The sequence below is a fragment of the Trichoplusia ni genome, chromosome 23, assembly GCF_003590095.1.
Source record: "Trichoplusia ni isolate ovarian cell line Hi5 chromosome 23, tn1, whole genome shotgun sequence".
Taxonomy (NCBI): domain Eukaryota; kingdom Metazoa; phylum Arthropoda; class Insecta; order Lepidoptera; family Noctuidae; genus Trichoplusia; species Trichoplusia ni.
In genome coordinates, this window is record NC_039500.1 from 3,909,836 (window position 1) to 3,923,537 (window position 13,702).

At 37.9% G+C, this 13,702-nt stretch overlaps 2 protein-coding genes across 2 annotated transcripts; both read right to left on the reverse strand.

The window, feature by feature from the left end:
- Positions 1-382: 382 nt before the first annotated feature.
- LOC113504812 (retinol dehydrogenase 13-like) lies at positions 383-11,415 on the reverse strand. Its single transcript, XM_026887274.1, has 8 exons — positions 11,281-11,415; positions 3,498-3,579; positions 3,298-3,424; positions 2,786-2,922; positions 2,286-2,442; positions 1,790-1,958; positions 1,218-1,422; positions 383-841 (listed from the first exon to the last, which is right to left on the reverse strand). Exons 2-8 carry the CDS (start codon positions 3,569-3,571, stop codon positions 709-711), a joined length of 1,002 nt encoding a protein of 333 aa, XP_026743075.1. The 5' UTR covers positions 3,572-3,579; positions 11,281-11,415; the 3' UTR covers positions 383-708.
- On the reverse strand, positions 4,616-11,304 carry LOC113504811 (patj homolog). Its single transcript, XM_026887273.1, has one exon. It carries the CDS (start codon positions 11,092-11,094, stop codon positions 9,088-9,090), a length of 2,007 nt encoding a protein of 668 aa, XP_026743074.1. The 5' UTR covers positions 11,095-11,304; the 3' UTR covers positions 4,616-9,087.
- Positions 11,416-13,702: the final 2,287 nt, after the last annotated feature.

Consider the following 13,702-nt stretch of genomic DNA (forward strand, 5'->3'; position numbering starts at 1 on the left):
TTAATCATGAGCAGACGCAGCGGGATCGCGAGTCGAACGGGTTTGTTTTACAATGCCAAAAGATATGGAATTGCATTTGCAACACTTAGGGTTTAGTACAAATAGGCTACATAAAATCCTGTCGGTTGTGTGGCAAGTAACTGTATGGGTAATCCATCCTAATTTGTGATCATCAAAAAGTTGCTTAACATCGAGCTCCATTTTAAATAATTGTTGTTGTAGCGGCAATAGCTATACATTGTCTGTGAAAGTCAACTTTCTAACCATCACGGTTCATGAGATACAGTCCGGTGATAGAGAGACAGCGGTGCCTCAGTAATTCCAATTGTCTACCCTTTGGTCACAGAACACTCAAAAGGAAATATTAAAGAAAAAACAACCATAATTATCAGTAATTTATTAACGAAACTATTAACTAGTTAACAATAAATGCAGACATTCCCCTAACACTAAACACATTCATTCTAATATAATTAAGTAAAAGCAATACTAGCTGTACAGCAGTCTCATTGTATTTTAGCTCTTATCACATACCCATTAGGTTGACTTTCAACTGGTTAAAATAACCTAGGTGGTCTAATGAAGTTATAACAAGACATACTAGCTGTACGGCAATGCCAATGTAATTTAGCTTTTATCACGTACCCGTAAGGTCAATTTTCAACTGATGTTAAAATTAAGTTATAATTAGCATTTTAGTAGCCTCTATCACGCTGCCGTGGCCTTATTCAGGGCTGCTTTGTGCTCGTCCAGCTTGGTCCACTTCTCGCTGACCTTCCACATCCAGTCAGACAGCTCGTAGTCCTGCGCGAGCGCAGAGGGATCCTTCTTCTTCATGTCACTGTAAAGGAATATACAGATTACGAAATATCGCAATTTATCGTCTAGCAGTTAGTGGCCCTAACTGCTGTGCCGGAGGATGTTGGTTTGAATCCCACCCAGGACATTTTTTTGTGTGACGAGCACAATCATTTGTTCTGTCTGGGTTTAATTTATCTATGTATATTATACGAGTATGTATATATTTAGAACGCAGAAAAAAATAAACTTATGGGGATGACAAATAAATGTCCGATTCTCAAACCTACCTAACAAAGACACAAAATTTCATCAGAATCGGTCGAGCTGATTCGGAGGTGTCTCTATAACTAATGTGTGTAACTATAAAGACCGAAACCGCGAAACGAGTACTTTTATGTATTAAAAAGAATCCTTACACATAATAGTCTCCCGAGCAGTCCGCCAGGGCGGGGTCGAGGGCGGCCTGCACGAGGGTCTGGCCGCCCAGCTTGGCGGTCTTCATGAAGGGCCAGAACAGCGGGTACACGAAGTAGCGCGAGACGCTCTTCATCATGGACATGTGCCGGGTGATGGCAGTGTCCGTCAGGCTCGGGTCTACTGCGATCGCGGCCACGCCACTACCTGCGGAATGGATTTCTTGGATTTTAAATTTATATAAGGATGGTACGACTTGGAGCCTACGTGAGATAAAGGAGTCCATCACCAGTAACCAGTAAGGATGGTAAAAATACACATTTAAAGAATTATATCTTTCATCCTTCAATGGATTATATTTACATCAAGGACGACGAAAGAACAGATAGATAACTTTGCAACGGCTATCTAAATTTGGAATAAAATACACACTGTAAATTGTCGCTAGTTTTTAAAGAATTTAATCATTCTTTCATAATAAAGTTTTACGTTTTGGAGCTATAGTGTCACAAATAAAGACATCTCTTTCTATCCCCACCCTATCCTCAGATTCCAATAGTTTGCTATCACTTACCCAACATCCGTTTACCAAGTTCTCTGATGAACAGCACGGTGGCCAGCTTGCTCTGCGCGTGCGCAGCGGGCCCGTCGTACTTCTTGCTGAAGTTCAGGTCTTCCTTGTTTATGTCTCCTCTGTAGTGCGAGCTGCCAGCTACTGATATCACGCGACTGGGGGCTGACTTCTGAAAAATGAATATTATTTTGAGATTTGCAAGCTAATTACAACTTTTTGATGTTAGTAGTAAGGTTGAGTCTTGCTTGTAGGATTCCCGGGACGTTAGTGAGAAGATAGATAGTATGGTTACATAAGCAAGACAATTAAAGCTTTATAATATAAGCAGTAAATGGATCCCCAATAAATGTTTCCTAACAACTAAATTACAACTTTATAATGCTAGTCATATAGTCGAAACTTGCGTGTAAGGAATCAAGAAGTTGATAAACAAGAACTGTCCTTCATGAATAAGCTGATTGCAGCTCTATTTGAAAAGAATAAGGTTGAGTCTTGCCTGTAATGTATCCAGTAGAAGGTTGGTGAGCAGGAAGTGTCCGAGATGGTTGACCCCGAGCTGTGTCTCGAAGCCGTCGCGCGTGACGCTGGCGGGGGGCTCCATCACGCCGGCGTTGTTGATCAGGACGTCCAGGCGGGGCTCCTCGGATTTGAACCTTATGGTCAACACGTAAGGTTCAAATTAATTTAAGCTTAATGAATGTAATATGGAAATTTTGATTGATGCTTTTCTATATTTTTTTTAATAGTTTATCTGTAAGAAAATAGGTAATTCTTCATTGTATATGCATTAAAATCCTTTTTATTCTACTGCGTATATTTTTCTTTATCAACCTCGTGGAAAAATTTATAAACTTTTATTTGATACAATACAATTAACATAAATTCAGTTACGCTTGTTACAACACACTTCAGTTCTTCATTCTTCATTTTTTTTAAATGTTAAAAAAAGTTTTGACATAATATTCATGTCATTTATACAAGTTGCCTAGTTGTTACCTCTCGACGAACTTCCTGATGGACTTGGTGCTGGCCAGGTCGCAGGGGCGGCAGTACACGTACTTGTTGTTGGACTCCAGCACGATCTCGCGACGCACTTCCTCGCACTTCTCCATGTTGCGGCACGCCAGGAACACCTGCACAGGTCTTCATGAGGGACAGGACTCAAGAGGTAAAAGGGAGATGCTCAAATGAGGGTTATTGTACAAATGTTGATCTTTAGGAAGTTTATTCTATATGTGATAGTTATTAGCCGAATCGACCCCGGCCACGCATTCAGATAATTATCTGAATCTGTCTTCTCCTTGTCCACTGTAGCTTTTACAAAATAACCCAAGAAAATCCAATTTTGTTGTTGTTTTAGCACTGAAATATATTTACAAAACTTTTTAGCAAATTTTTCATAGTAATTGTACATGCTTATGTTGCTGATAGAACATTAGACCGCGATGTATAAAATATTGCATAAAATATATCATCTGGATTGTTAAAATATTTCTTGATCTCCTTACCTTGGCTCCTCGCCTGGCGAGGTCCCAGGCTGCCTCCCGGCCGATGCCGCTGTTGGCGCCTGTCACGATCACCACCTTGCCATCAGCGCGAACGGCTTTATCAAAAGGCGGACCGCCGTAAAAATCTCTGAAGAAAAAAAAAACGTTGAACAAAAACAAACCTTATTGCTAATACATTTAGGTGAAAAATAGAGGCTTACTTGAATATGCAGGCCCCACCTGCAGTGGCCGCCACCGCGGTTATAATCGTCACTGGCATGTTCGGCACCCACATGGTAGAAGCTATAAAAGATAAAAGAAAATCTATAACATTGACGCACTACACTTTATAGGGACGTTACAGTCCTATATTTATACTTCTTTGAGATTTTTCCACAATGGCACGCGGCGAAAAATTATGAACGTTTCTGTACAGTCACCAATAGAAATTGGTTAACATAATCCGATTTTCTGAAGATCAAGGCCCCAATTCCGCTATTTACAATGGCCGACGAATGAATTGAAATTAGATTAATATGACACAATCCCTTTTCTCGTAAGCACATTGCCAACAATAATTGGAAATTCAGAAGGTACGAGGCTGAACACTGTCAATACAATGAATTTCCGATTATTGAGTATTAGCTACACTACACTATTTTTTTTCATGTTTCAAACCTAACTTTTCGAGAAATAGTCACTCCAAGATTGTTAACCTTTTTTACGTACATTACCTAAAAAAATACAGCGTAGGTTTAGTGTTTTTTTTTTCAATAGCATAACGACAATTCATTTAATTAGGTTGAGTATACAGTGTACGGTTACTTTGAAAATCTGGTTGTGGTAACCGATTTCTGTGGCTGACTATACCTTTGTTTTTCTTTCCTAAACGCCTTATTTGATATAATGCATCACACTTATTTGGAAATAATTTTCGTATATGATTGCTACAAAGCTTAGTGTCCAGAAGTAAGCACTGTTCTTCAGGTCACGAGCAAAAGTTTACGATATACTTACGTTTTATGTTCAATTTTCTGTAACTACGTGTAGGTACTTAGGGTCAGCGCACATTTGGTAAATGCTGCGTAGAATGTAGAGGATTATTGTGATATGTAACGAAAAATATTCTTTGGTTGGCATTTCTTATTACCTTTAATCCATTAACCGGCTCGCTGAAGGTGATGGGCTATGATGGGATCTTAGATACATACACCAATTTTGTTTATTATTGGTATTGAATAAGTTCTTGGACTCAGTCCACTGTTTGGATGAGGCAATTTAAAGAAAATATTTATCCACTTTTTGCCACCATCGAAAAGGGAAAAAATTAAACAATTCATAATTTTCTTATTTATATTTATCCTCTTTATATTACATCTGAGTGTAAGGCTAAGTGTGAGTCGTTTATAATACACGTGCCGATATTATACTATGTATTTATATGTAGGACGTTGCTTGGGATATGCGATGGAAATATTACTATATACTCATATAGGTACTCGATGCTTAAATAAAAACCTTTTACTCTACTGTGGCATGGTAGTCCAAGTCTTGTACAAGTATATAAACAGCGAATAATTGAAATTTTGCCTAATCGGCACAGCCAGCGACCAGAGAACTCGATGGACAGTCAGATAAGCGAACTGCCAGAAATGTTCAGTGACGGTTAGAGCAGTGTTCAGTAAGTTTCGAGTTTATATAAAGTTCTAATATGAAGGCTGGTTGTAGCGTCAGCTTATCGCCTTTCAATGTTTCGCGAATCAGATCGTATTAACTGACTGTAGCCAAGTTGTTGAATCTATGATTATAATATAATGATTTATAGTTCTGTATCAATATCGAAAACAATTACAAGCATTTTCTCAGAAGTTTTGGTTAAAATATAATATAGAATGATTCTTGTATTCCATCACATATCCCTAGAGTTTGTAAATGAGACATTTTATCATCTATGTCAGTCTGGCTGAACGGAAGAATCGTGGTGTAACGCAATTTACATAAACGCCGTAGTGTGGAAGATGCACGTATCAGCGTCGAACCCGTACCTCTAATACCAATTGTATAGGCATTGCATAGTGACAAGTAAGGAACTATAAACAACTGTGGGCATTCTTAGGTCATTCGCTCATGCGTGCACGGTCCACAATAAAAGCTCGGCTATTGAGGTTTATTTTTATACAAAAATATTACATTTAACGTCGACACGATTACAATCTGATGCAAACTGTTGTTAAAGGTGACAAAAGTACAAAAAATACCTCACTTGTATAATAAATGTGCACCAGATTGTAATGTCGCCACATACATTTTACAGCAAGTGTACATTATTTATACATATTATAAATTTCTTAGATTTATAATACTTGCAATTATTTAAATACTCGTTATTTTACATGAATGAAAAGCTGAAACATACTTTGAAAGTGTTACTTTCAATAGAAGAAGCAAATGAAAACTTTAAGCATGCACCAAAGCATTAAGTGATATAAACCTTTGTTCATTATCCTATATTTTACTCAGGATCATATCCTGCTTGATATTCTGCGCAAAAATGCGATGTAAAATAAAACAAGCTAAAGGTCAAAGCAAAATCCTAAAGCTGTTTTTTATCGTTTTAACTTCAGTAACATTTAGACAAGTTGAAATCGTTCCTGTATAACGCAGCGAATAAAACTTAAATTCTCCAACATTATAAAAGAACACGACGACATTTCTGACAAACAATAAATCATAGCTTTCAGCAGGAAGAAGTAACAGAGTTCAAAATAAATAAGCGTACTGCGACGGGAATCCAGAACTTGTGCCAAATTTAGACGGGAAGGCTCCGCGCGACTCAAAGTGAATTTAAATTTAAGATTGTGGGAAATGTTATTTATTTTAAATCGTGTTTGAACTTTGCGCATCAAGAAGATCAGATAAGATTAAATCCGAAAAGTTTTTTGTATCTTATTGAAAACTTTTGATAATAGCCGTATGCAATTATACAACCAAGTTCTTGGGGAAAAGAGCAAGTTCATGCGATATTCACTAGTTCCTGAATCATCGTTAATAGTGATCATCACCTATGAAATCATTTTATAGGTGCAGTTATAACAGTGCTTTACTACTTTAAGTATTGCTTAGATTTGAGCGTTGAATCTAGGTATAAGTTGAGGATGATGCATCAAAAGGAAGAGCAGCTGCAGCTGATTAAAAGTTCATTTGAAAACGCGAACATAATTACAAGCTAACTACATGGACAGAATTGAAAACATCATAAAGCGATAAAAAATCGCACCATTCGAAAAAATGTTTTACTTTGCACTTCTTTTCAAGGAAAAGTAAATATTTTCATGTTTTTATGATGTAGCTAAGTGTGTTAAATCACGTTAGTGGTCGAATTTACGACTATGTGGGAACTAGCTGCGGCGAATTACAATGTTTTGGAGCACGCGACGCCACATCCGCGCCGTGTTTATAAAACCTTTCATGAATGCTTAAAATAAATGTTACGTCTAATAGGATTATACAGCAATCTACATTATAAAATGAATGATTTATCCGGCATTCAAAAGAATTCCTATCCAAATAAATACATTTTCGGAATGGCGCCGGAAAATTGTTCCCGCCATACAAACTTCGCCGGCATTGAGCGTGGTTTGGAAATAGCCAGCCTTTGATAAATCAAAATAGAAAATTCTATAACACAGACGTTTCACGGTAACCTTTATAGAGTAGCGTTCGAACTTTTCCGTAATTTCTCTTTTGTGTTTATTTCGGTTTAATTGTTCGACGAGAATTGTTACTTTACGACTTCAGAAAGGAATCGAATGTTTCTGTTTTCACTTTAGTACCATTTTATTTAGACCGTATATTAATAAGAATAATTTTACAAGTAGCAATAATAATTAAGGGTTGTATGTAAGAGGAATAAACGTTTCGTATTAATTTAATGGAAAAACTATTTGCTTTGTTCGTTATAAAAGTAAAAAATGGTAGAAAGTCGACTATGTTTTAGTTAAAATCTTTGAACAATGATTTTTAATGAAATTATACTAGGGAAGTACAACAAATAAATATTCTAAAATAGAGATTCCAAGATTACATCAGATTATAAATAAAAGATGGTACCAATCTCACTGGAAGAAGTAACAAGAACGAATACAAATCAATAAGAGATGATACGCGCGTCTAAGTATAGACTATTAATAATGTAAATGCTTCGCCCGCATCCATACGTACTGGCAATGAACAGTAAGAATCTATGAATTTCTTATTATAGACTCGAATATTAATCTCGACCCTTCGATTTCTATCAGTCCTTCTTTGGACATTGCCAGACACATAATACATAAATATAGTAATAGAGATCAGTATATGAAATGTTAAAATAAATGCATGTTAATACAAAATTAGTTAAATCACGATTCATGATGAAGACAGACACAGATTAGAGAGCAGTTGTAATTATAAATATAAATCAGGACTGTTGTTTTTGTTGGAACGAAACGGCGCGATACACTAAGTAGCGGCATCTTGTTTCCACAATATTATGAATTATATGACACATAATATGGTATAATTATATGACATGGTCTCGACAGATTTTAAGTAAGTATAGAATAGTAACAAAAGTTCCTATACCAATTAAGTCTGTCTTCGTTATAATTAAAGGGTTATTGTTAGAGTACATATATATAATTCACTCATATCACATGTGCTCACCTAGTTTTAGTGCTTATCTTACATACATACAGAAATGCTTACTTGTAGTCTAAGGACATACCACTGTAAACCATAAAAAAACTGTGTTTATTAAAATGATATTTTTAATGAAATCTTAAAAAAATATTGTGCGGAAATATCCTCAGTGTCAGGCAATGTCCTTAGATACCTGCAAACTATACATTACTTACAAAATAATAATACATTTTTACAAAAGATTTAAGAACTCAATTCTCAATCAAATCCACAATTTTTTCATAATAATTATATATTTATACATAATACATTAATACTATCCAATGCAAGTGTTGTGAGATTCAAATATATGTATTTACATAAACTTTTACTTTATATAATTGCTCCCTTAGGTAAATATCTACATTATAGTGATATTACAATCTATAGTAAAAAAAGATTGTCCAATACAGGGAACATTTCTTGTGTAAAATTATTATAAGTAGGTACTTAAAACAGCTTTTAAAGACTTGAATGATTGTTGAACTTTGTTGAACAGTATATTTTATTGGCAAGAAACGCAGCACAGTTTTATGTGTAGAAAATTATTGTAAAAAGAAATGTGTATCAGACTGCACTGTAGCTTGTTCTAAATTCTATTGTTTACAAAAATCCAAGTCTCTAAGAGTGTAGTTCTTGTAAAATAGTGCATTTAAAATGACATGTGTGTGTCTTATTTAATACTATTTATCTAGTAAAGCGTTAATTATTATTGTATCATACGAGTTTTGAGCTCTGTCGTGAATTCTCTGTGAATTTATGTCTACAGCCTTCCTAACAATCCTTGGTAGAGCCTAACATACCATATAGTGAAGGGAATCATAGATAGTAACACAATTCAGTAATAAATAGAATGTTATTTAAGATAACCTTTCTTTGACCATATGAAAATTAGCATTTAATAGTTGCTATTGATAATAAAAATATCTATCATCAGCATTATAAATGGAGGATTTGAAACAGGCTGATTAATTAGATGTTATACAGTATGTGAGACCCTGCCAGCAACCTCTACTCTACATGATATGTAGACCCTAAAGCTTACAGATATGACTCAACATGACTAGATCAGGTATCACCAGCAGGTGACAATTAACTTGGTTTTGTGTTCAGAGTTGTTGTGCTTTTTGACTTAGATTCTTGGGGAGGCAGCGGCCGCGCCACCCCCACTTTCACGACGCCCCGCGGAGCACCCTTCAACGCCTGCACAGCTTGGTCGAGGGTCGCATTTTTAATACTGACTCCGTTTACCGACATCACTCTATCTCCTGGCGCGATCTCGCCAAGTTTCTCAGCTACACCACCAGGGACCAAACTTCGGACCACTATAACTGTTCCCTGAGGATCTACAGGGTCTTGGTAGTCCAAAATCGAGAATCCCAAACCTTGGTCACCTTTGACAAGCTCTACAATATCTTCCTTGCTCTGCCACATGGCTAAGCCTGACACACACTCCAGGGATCGAGACTTCTTAGAGTGTCCGGAGTGGTTGGTGAGTGTTGCAGTACTGGATGTGTTGATTGAGGTGTCTGATTGAGCTTTAACTAGGGTTGTTAAGTTATTCAAACTGCCAGAGATAATCTTTCTTGCTTCAAAGCCTTCTCTGTCAGGTGCCAGGTTAATGAGTGGGCGTGGACCACTGTCTATGCTACTGCGTGCAACAACCAATCTTACTCTATTTGGAAGCTTTTTTAAGATATTAACAACTTCAGTATGAGTTAGGCCATGTAGCCTGTACTCATTTGCTTCTAAAAGCTCATCACCAGCTGACAGACTGCCCTCCTGGCCAACAGGGCCTTCAGGTAGCACAGACCTAATATAGTGGTGAGGTCTGACCTCCTGACCTCCTTCAACATCAACTGTGCCTTCTAGACTAATACCTAGTCCTTCAAGCTTGCTCACTTGTGCCACTAGGATCTCTTTATCAGGCCCTACTTCACTCTCCCACTTCTTCTTTATCTCCTCTTCATCAACAGATAATATCTCATCAAATCTTCTGTCCAACTCTTCTTGTGTTGGCTCATCTTGTATGTCACCAACTTCTAAAACACCAGAGTCAATGGTTGTGTTAGATTCAGGCTCAGGTTCTATTTCTACTGTACTATTCTCTGCATGGGAAGGCACTGGGAACCAGGATAAGGTTGTGGTGGTTGGGGATGGCGATGCAGGACGCTCCTCATTAAATATAGCTAGCTGCAGATGCTCAAACTTTGGACCTCTCAAGTATCTCTCTAATACTAAGTGCACAGATATGCCTGTATTTCTTAATATCTCTACTGCCTGTGGGTTGGTTTTATCCGCTAAGGATAATCCATCAACTTCTATAATTCTATCATTAATCTTAATTTTACCACTTTGTTCAGCACTGCTGCCCTCAATAATACTTTTCACAAATATTCCGGAGAGTTCCTCCTTCTCACACACATACCCAGCCACGGTTATACCTAGACCATAGACATTCTTGTTTAAATCCACATTCACTATTTCTATCTCAGGCTGGTTGGGGATCTCAACAGGCACTGTGATGGTGATGGTGGGTGAGACAGCATCAGATATGATGGGGTGGTCAGGTATCTGCTGGGGGTTGTCACCAATTACACTCACAGCTGCAGCCACCATGCTGGGCTCAATTGCACAATTGCCATTCTGGCTGTTGATGTAGTCAGTAAAACATTGAGACAAGTCGTACACAGCACCATAGCCAGTCTCTATGAGGTGCCGGTCGAGAAGCTCTGGGTCCCCGAGGATCTTAGTGGGTACCAGCGCCGTGCCGGGCAGCGGGGCTCGCAGCGCTGCCGCGGGGTCCGCCGGGCGCGCCACCAGCAGGCGCACGGCCGGCCCGGACTGGCGCAGCACGGCGGCCACCTGTTCGGACGTGAAGCCGCGGAGGTTGACGGACCCCACCTGCAGAACGTGGTCTCCGCTCTGCAGGCGCCCGTCCTTGTCCGCTACGCCGCCAGGCAGCACGTACTTGATGACAACTCCAGTGCTCCGCCCGCCTACCAGGTTAAACCCGAGACCGTTGCCATCGTTAGTGAGATCGACAACTTCAACCTGCGCCCACTCGGTACTCAGCACCATTTCGCTTCTTCTCACCATCAGGGCACTCCCGTCGTTACGTGATGCAGCGAGCGCGCGCCGCGCGGAGGTTATGAGCCCTCGGTGCCGACATCACTAACTTTATGTAACGGAAACCGACACGAAACACACGAGCTATCGTGAAAATATAACGCGAACCGTGTTGAACGTAAAAATTCGTAAAATAAAGGTATGACATTTACATACTTGCTGAAATCGGAGACAGCAGAATGTGGCCAGCCGCAGGCAGGGGTGTCCGCTGAATAAATTGAAATTCTACTATTTTCAAACAAAAAACGTCAACACAAGTATTTTAGCTAAAAACTATTTGATTTGGTCTTTTTACATTATTTGAAAGTTTAGCTTTAAAACTGAGAGGTTCTCAGTTAATAATCAATGTTAAATAAATGTTCATTTAAAACTACAGTAGAGTTTGTTTTGAAAGCACAAGTTTCATACAGATAGAACAAGTTCGAAAGCTTTGATGTGTTCTCTGTGGAACACGCTGACAGTTCACACGACTATGAAGTTTTAATAAATGTAATACAGATGGCATTACAAGTCTTCTTTACACAACGAGAATCGTGTTCCAGGTGTTCTTTGTGATTTTGCTACTTATCACTAGATGGCGTCTTCTGCCATTATTTTCGTTCGCACCTCATAGTAACTATTCACTACTAATGGTTATTTTAGAAGTTAGTCCTCCTCCACTTTTTTGGCTCCGAAAGTCTAGCTGACCTCGAGAGGTAGACCTGCCCTTCTCTTGTTAAATTATTTGTAAACCCAGGCATAACATTGTGTAGGTACTAGGTGGGTCCACGCTTCCAAGTATTCTGGTTTGCATAATTTTGTACCTTTGTGACTTGTGTACCCTTCAATAGCCAAGTCACAACACTAACAATAATAATAAAGAAATCGCAGTAAGGAACCTTAGACTTGGCATGACTTTGTCTAGATTCCATTACTTTTTAGAGATAAACAAGCAGCTGCAACGAGACTTGGCTAGTTCTTTACAGATTGTTTTTGTGGGCTAAGTAATTTAATTTTAGTAATAATTAATGAAACTGCGCAAATATAGTATTCAGGTAATCTAGTTGGTAGGTACTTCTTTGTGTACCAACGTTCCACCATCCGTTTGGGATCGAAACTTTTGGGCCGTGGAGGCCGAGTGCCAAAACGCTGGCTTCTACCTCGCTCAGAGGATTAGCATTGCCATTCGACGTAGCAATGCTGCCAGCCTTTTGCGCACACTCCCAGCCGGCAGCGATGCCGATTAACTTTTAGATGCTTTATTTTAATTGTTGTTTTTGTTTTTAAGTACTTATTTTAAGTGAATATCTATCTAGGCTGTAAATGTAAATAGTTTAGTATTAGTCGTAAATTAAGTAAATATATGGGAAATAAACAATTTATGTATTTTATTTCAGCCAAAGAAGTGGGTTTCGACGTTTAACGCAATCTAATTCAATGAGACATATCAGATGATTGTGTTAACTGACTTTTGTTGCTGACTGTACGCTTTAAGCTTTAACAACTTAAATAAAACCTATTATTGTAACATTTATTTTTTCCTTCTAAAATCGACAGCCGCAATAAAGAATTGTATTCTCGTCTTGCGGGAGGTTTCATAAACAATCAAGTCACATTCGCAAAGAGTTCCTGATTTCCATTGGTGGAAATACAAAATGTTGATAGGTACTTTAGAGATAAGGACTTGTGACCGACTCTTATAGCAAGACTGTTGCAGTTTTGTAAGCTTCGTAATGATAGAATTATCTTAGAGACGCTTCTCCGAAGAAGAAACAGGCAAACGATATAAAAAAGAGCAGAAATAGGATAGATGCCAAGGGCAAGTGGCGAGAGGCAATGACATAAACAAAGTGAGGTCTATGCTATTCGAGGCTGATAAGGGTGATAATAGTTTTAGGCTTCCTTGCATTTTGAAGTTTTATCCAATGGCATCGATTGTTTGCATCACAAAGGCGGAAGACTTTGAAATTTAAGGAGGGAAGGGAGTCTCTCCTTTCATTTATATCTGTATAATGTCTAACAGAAGCATGTTATGTGCTAAAGAATCGAGATCGTAGTTCATATCGTATTTCAGTTAAAGCATTAAAGGAGTGTAAAGATTAAAGGAACATAAAATAAAACAAATAATTGTACAGAACCTGTTTATTTCAAACTAAAATTAATTATCATAATGTAAATTTTGTTACAAATTTTTCGTAATGCTAGTTGGTGCTAATAATCACACCCACTTTAATAAAAAAAAAAACTAAATATCATTTTATGATGCATGTTTTAATTACATACAATACGAAACACCTACACCCACCAAAAAACAATTAAGTTAGGATTAATATCTAAGTTTTTCCAAGACCAAGCGTGGCAATCAAATGTCCGTGTCGTAGAGGGATGTCGCAGGGGTGAGCTGAATTGATGGAGAAAGTTCCTCGTCACGTCGTCAACAACGATAAAACAACGTATAATGGAATAAAGGCAGGCCATCACAGACTTTATTAAGCTTTTTAAATTATACAATAAAAATATTGTACATAGTTAATTTTATTTGTTTCAATTCAATACAATTCTTTATTGCATTCCACAATGTAGGCTTAGGTGGTAAACA

Excerpts from the sequence above, each read along its gene's own strand:
- LOC113504812 (XM_026887274.1), bottom strand. The coding sequence starts at position 3,571 with ATGTGGGTGCCGAACATGCCAGTGACGATTATAACCGCGGTGGCGGCC. Across the intron at positions 3,425-3,497 it reads GGTGGGGCCTGCATATTCAA|AGATTTTTACGGCGGTCCGC; the intron begins GTAAGCCTCTAT and ends TTTTTTCTTCAG. Across the intron at positions 2,923-3,297 it reads TCGCCAGGCGAGGAGCCAAG|GTGTTCCTGGCGTGCCGCAA; the intron begins GTAAGGAGATCA and ends AGACCTGTGCAG.
- LOC113504811 (XM_026887273.1), bottom strand. The coding sequence starts at position 11,094 with ATGGTGAGAAGAAGCGAAATGGTGCTGAGTACCGAGTGGGCGCAGGTT.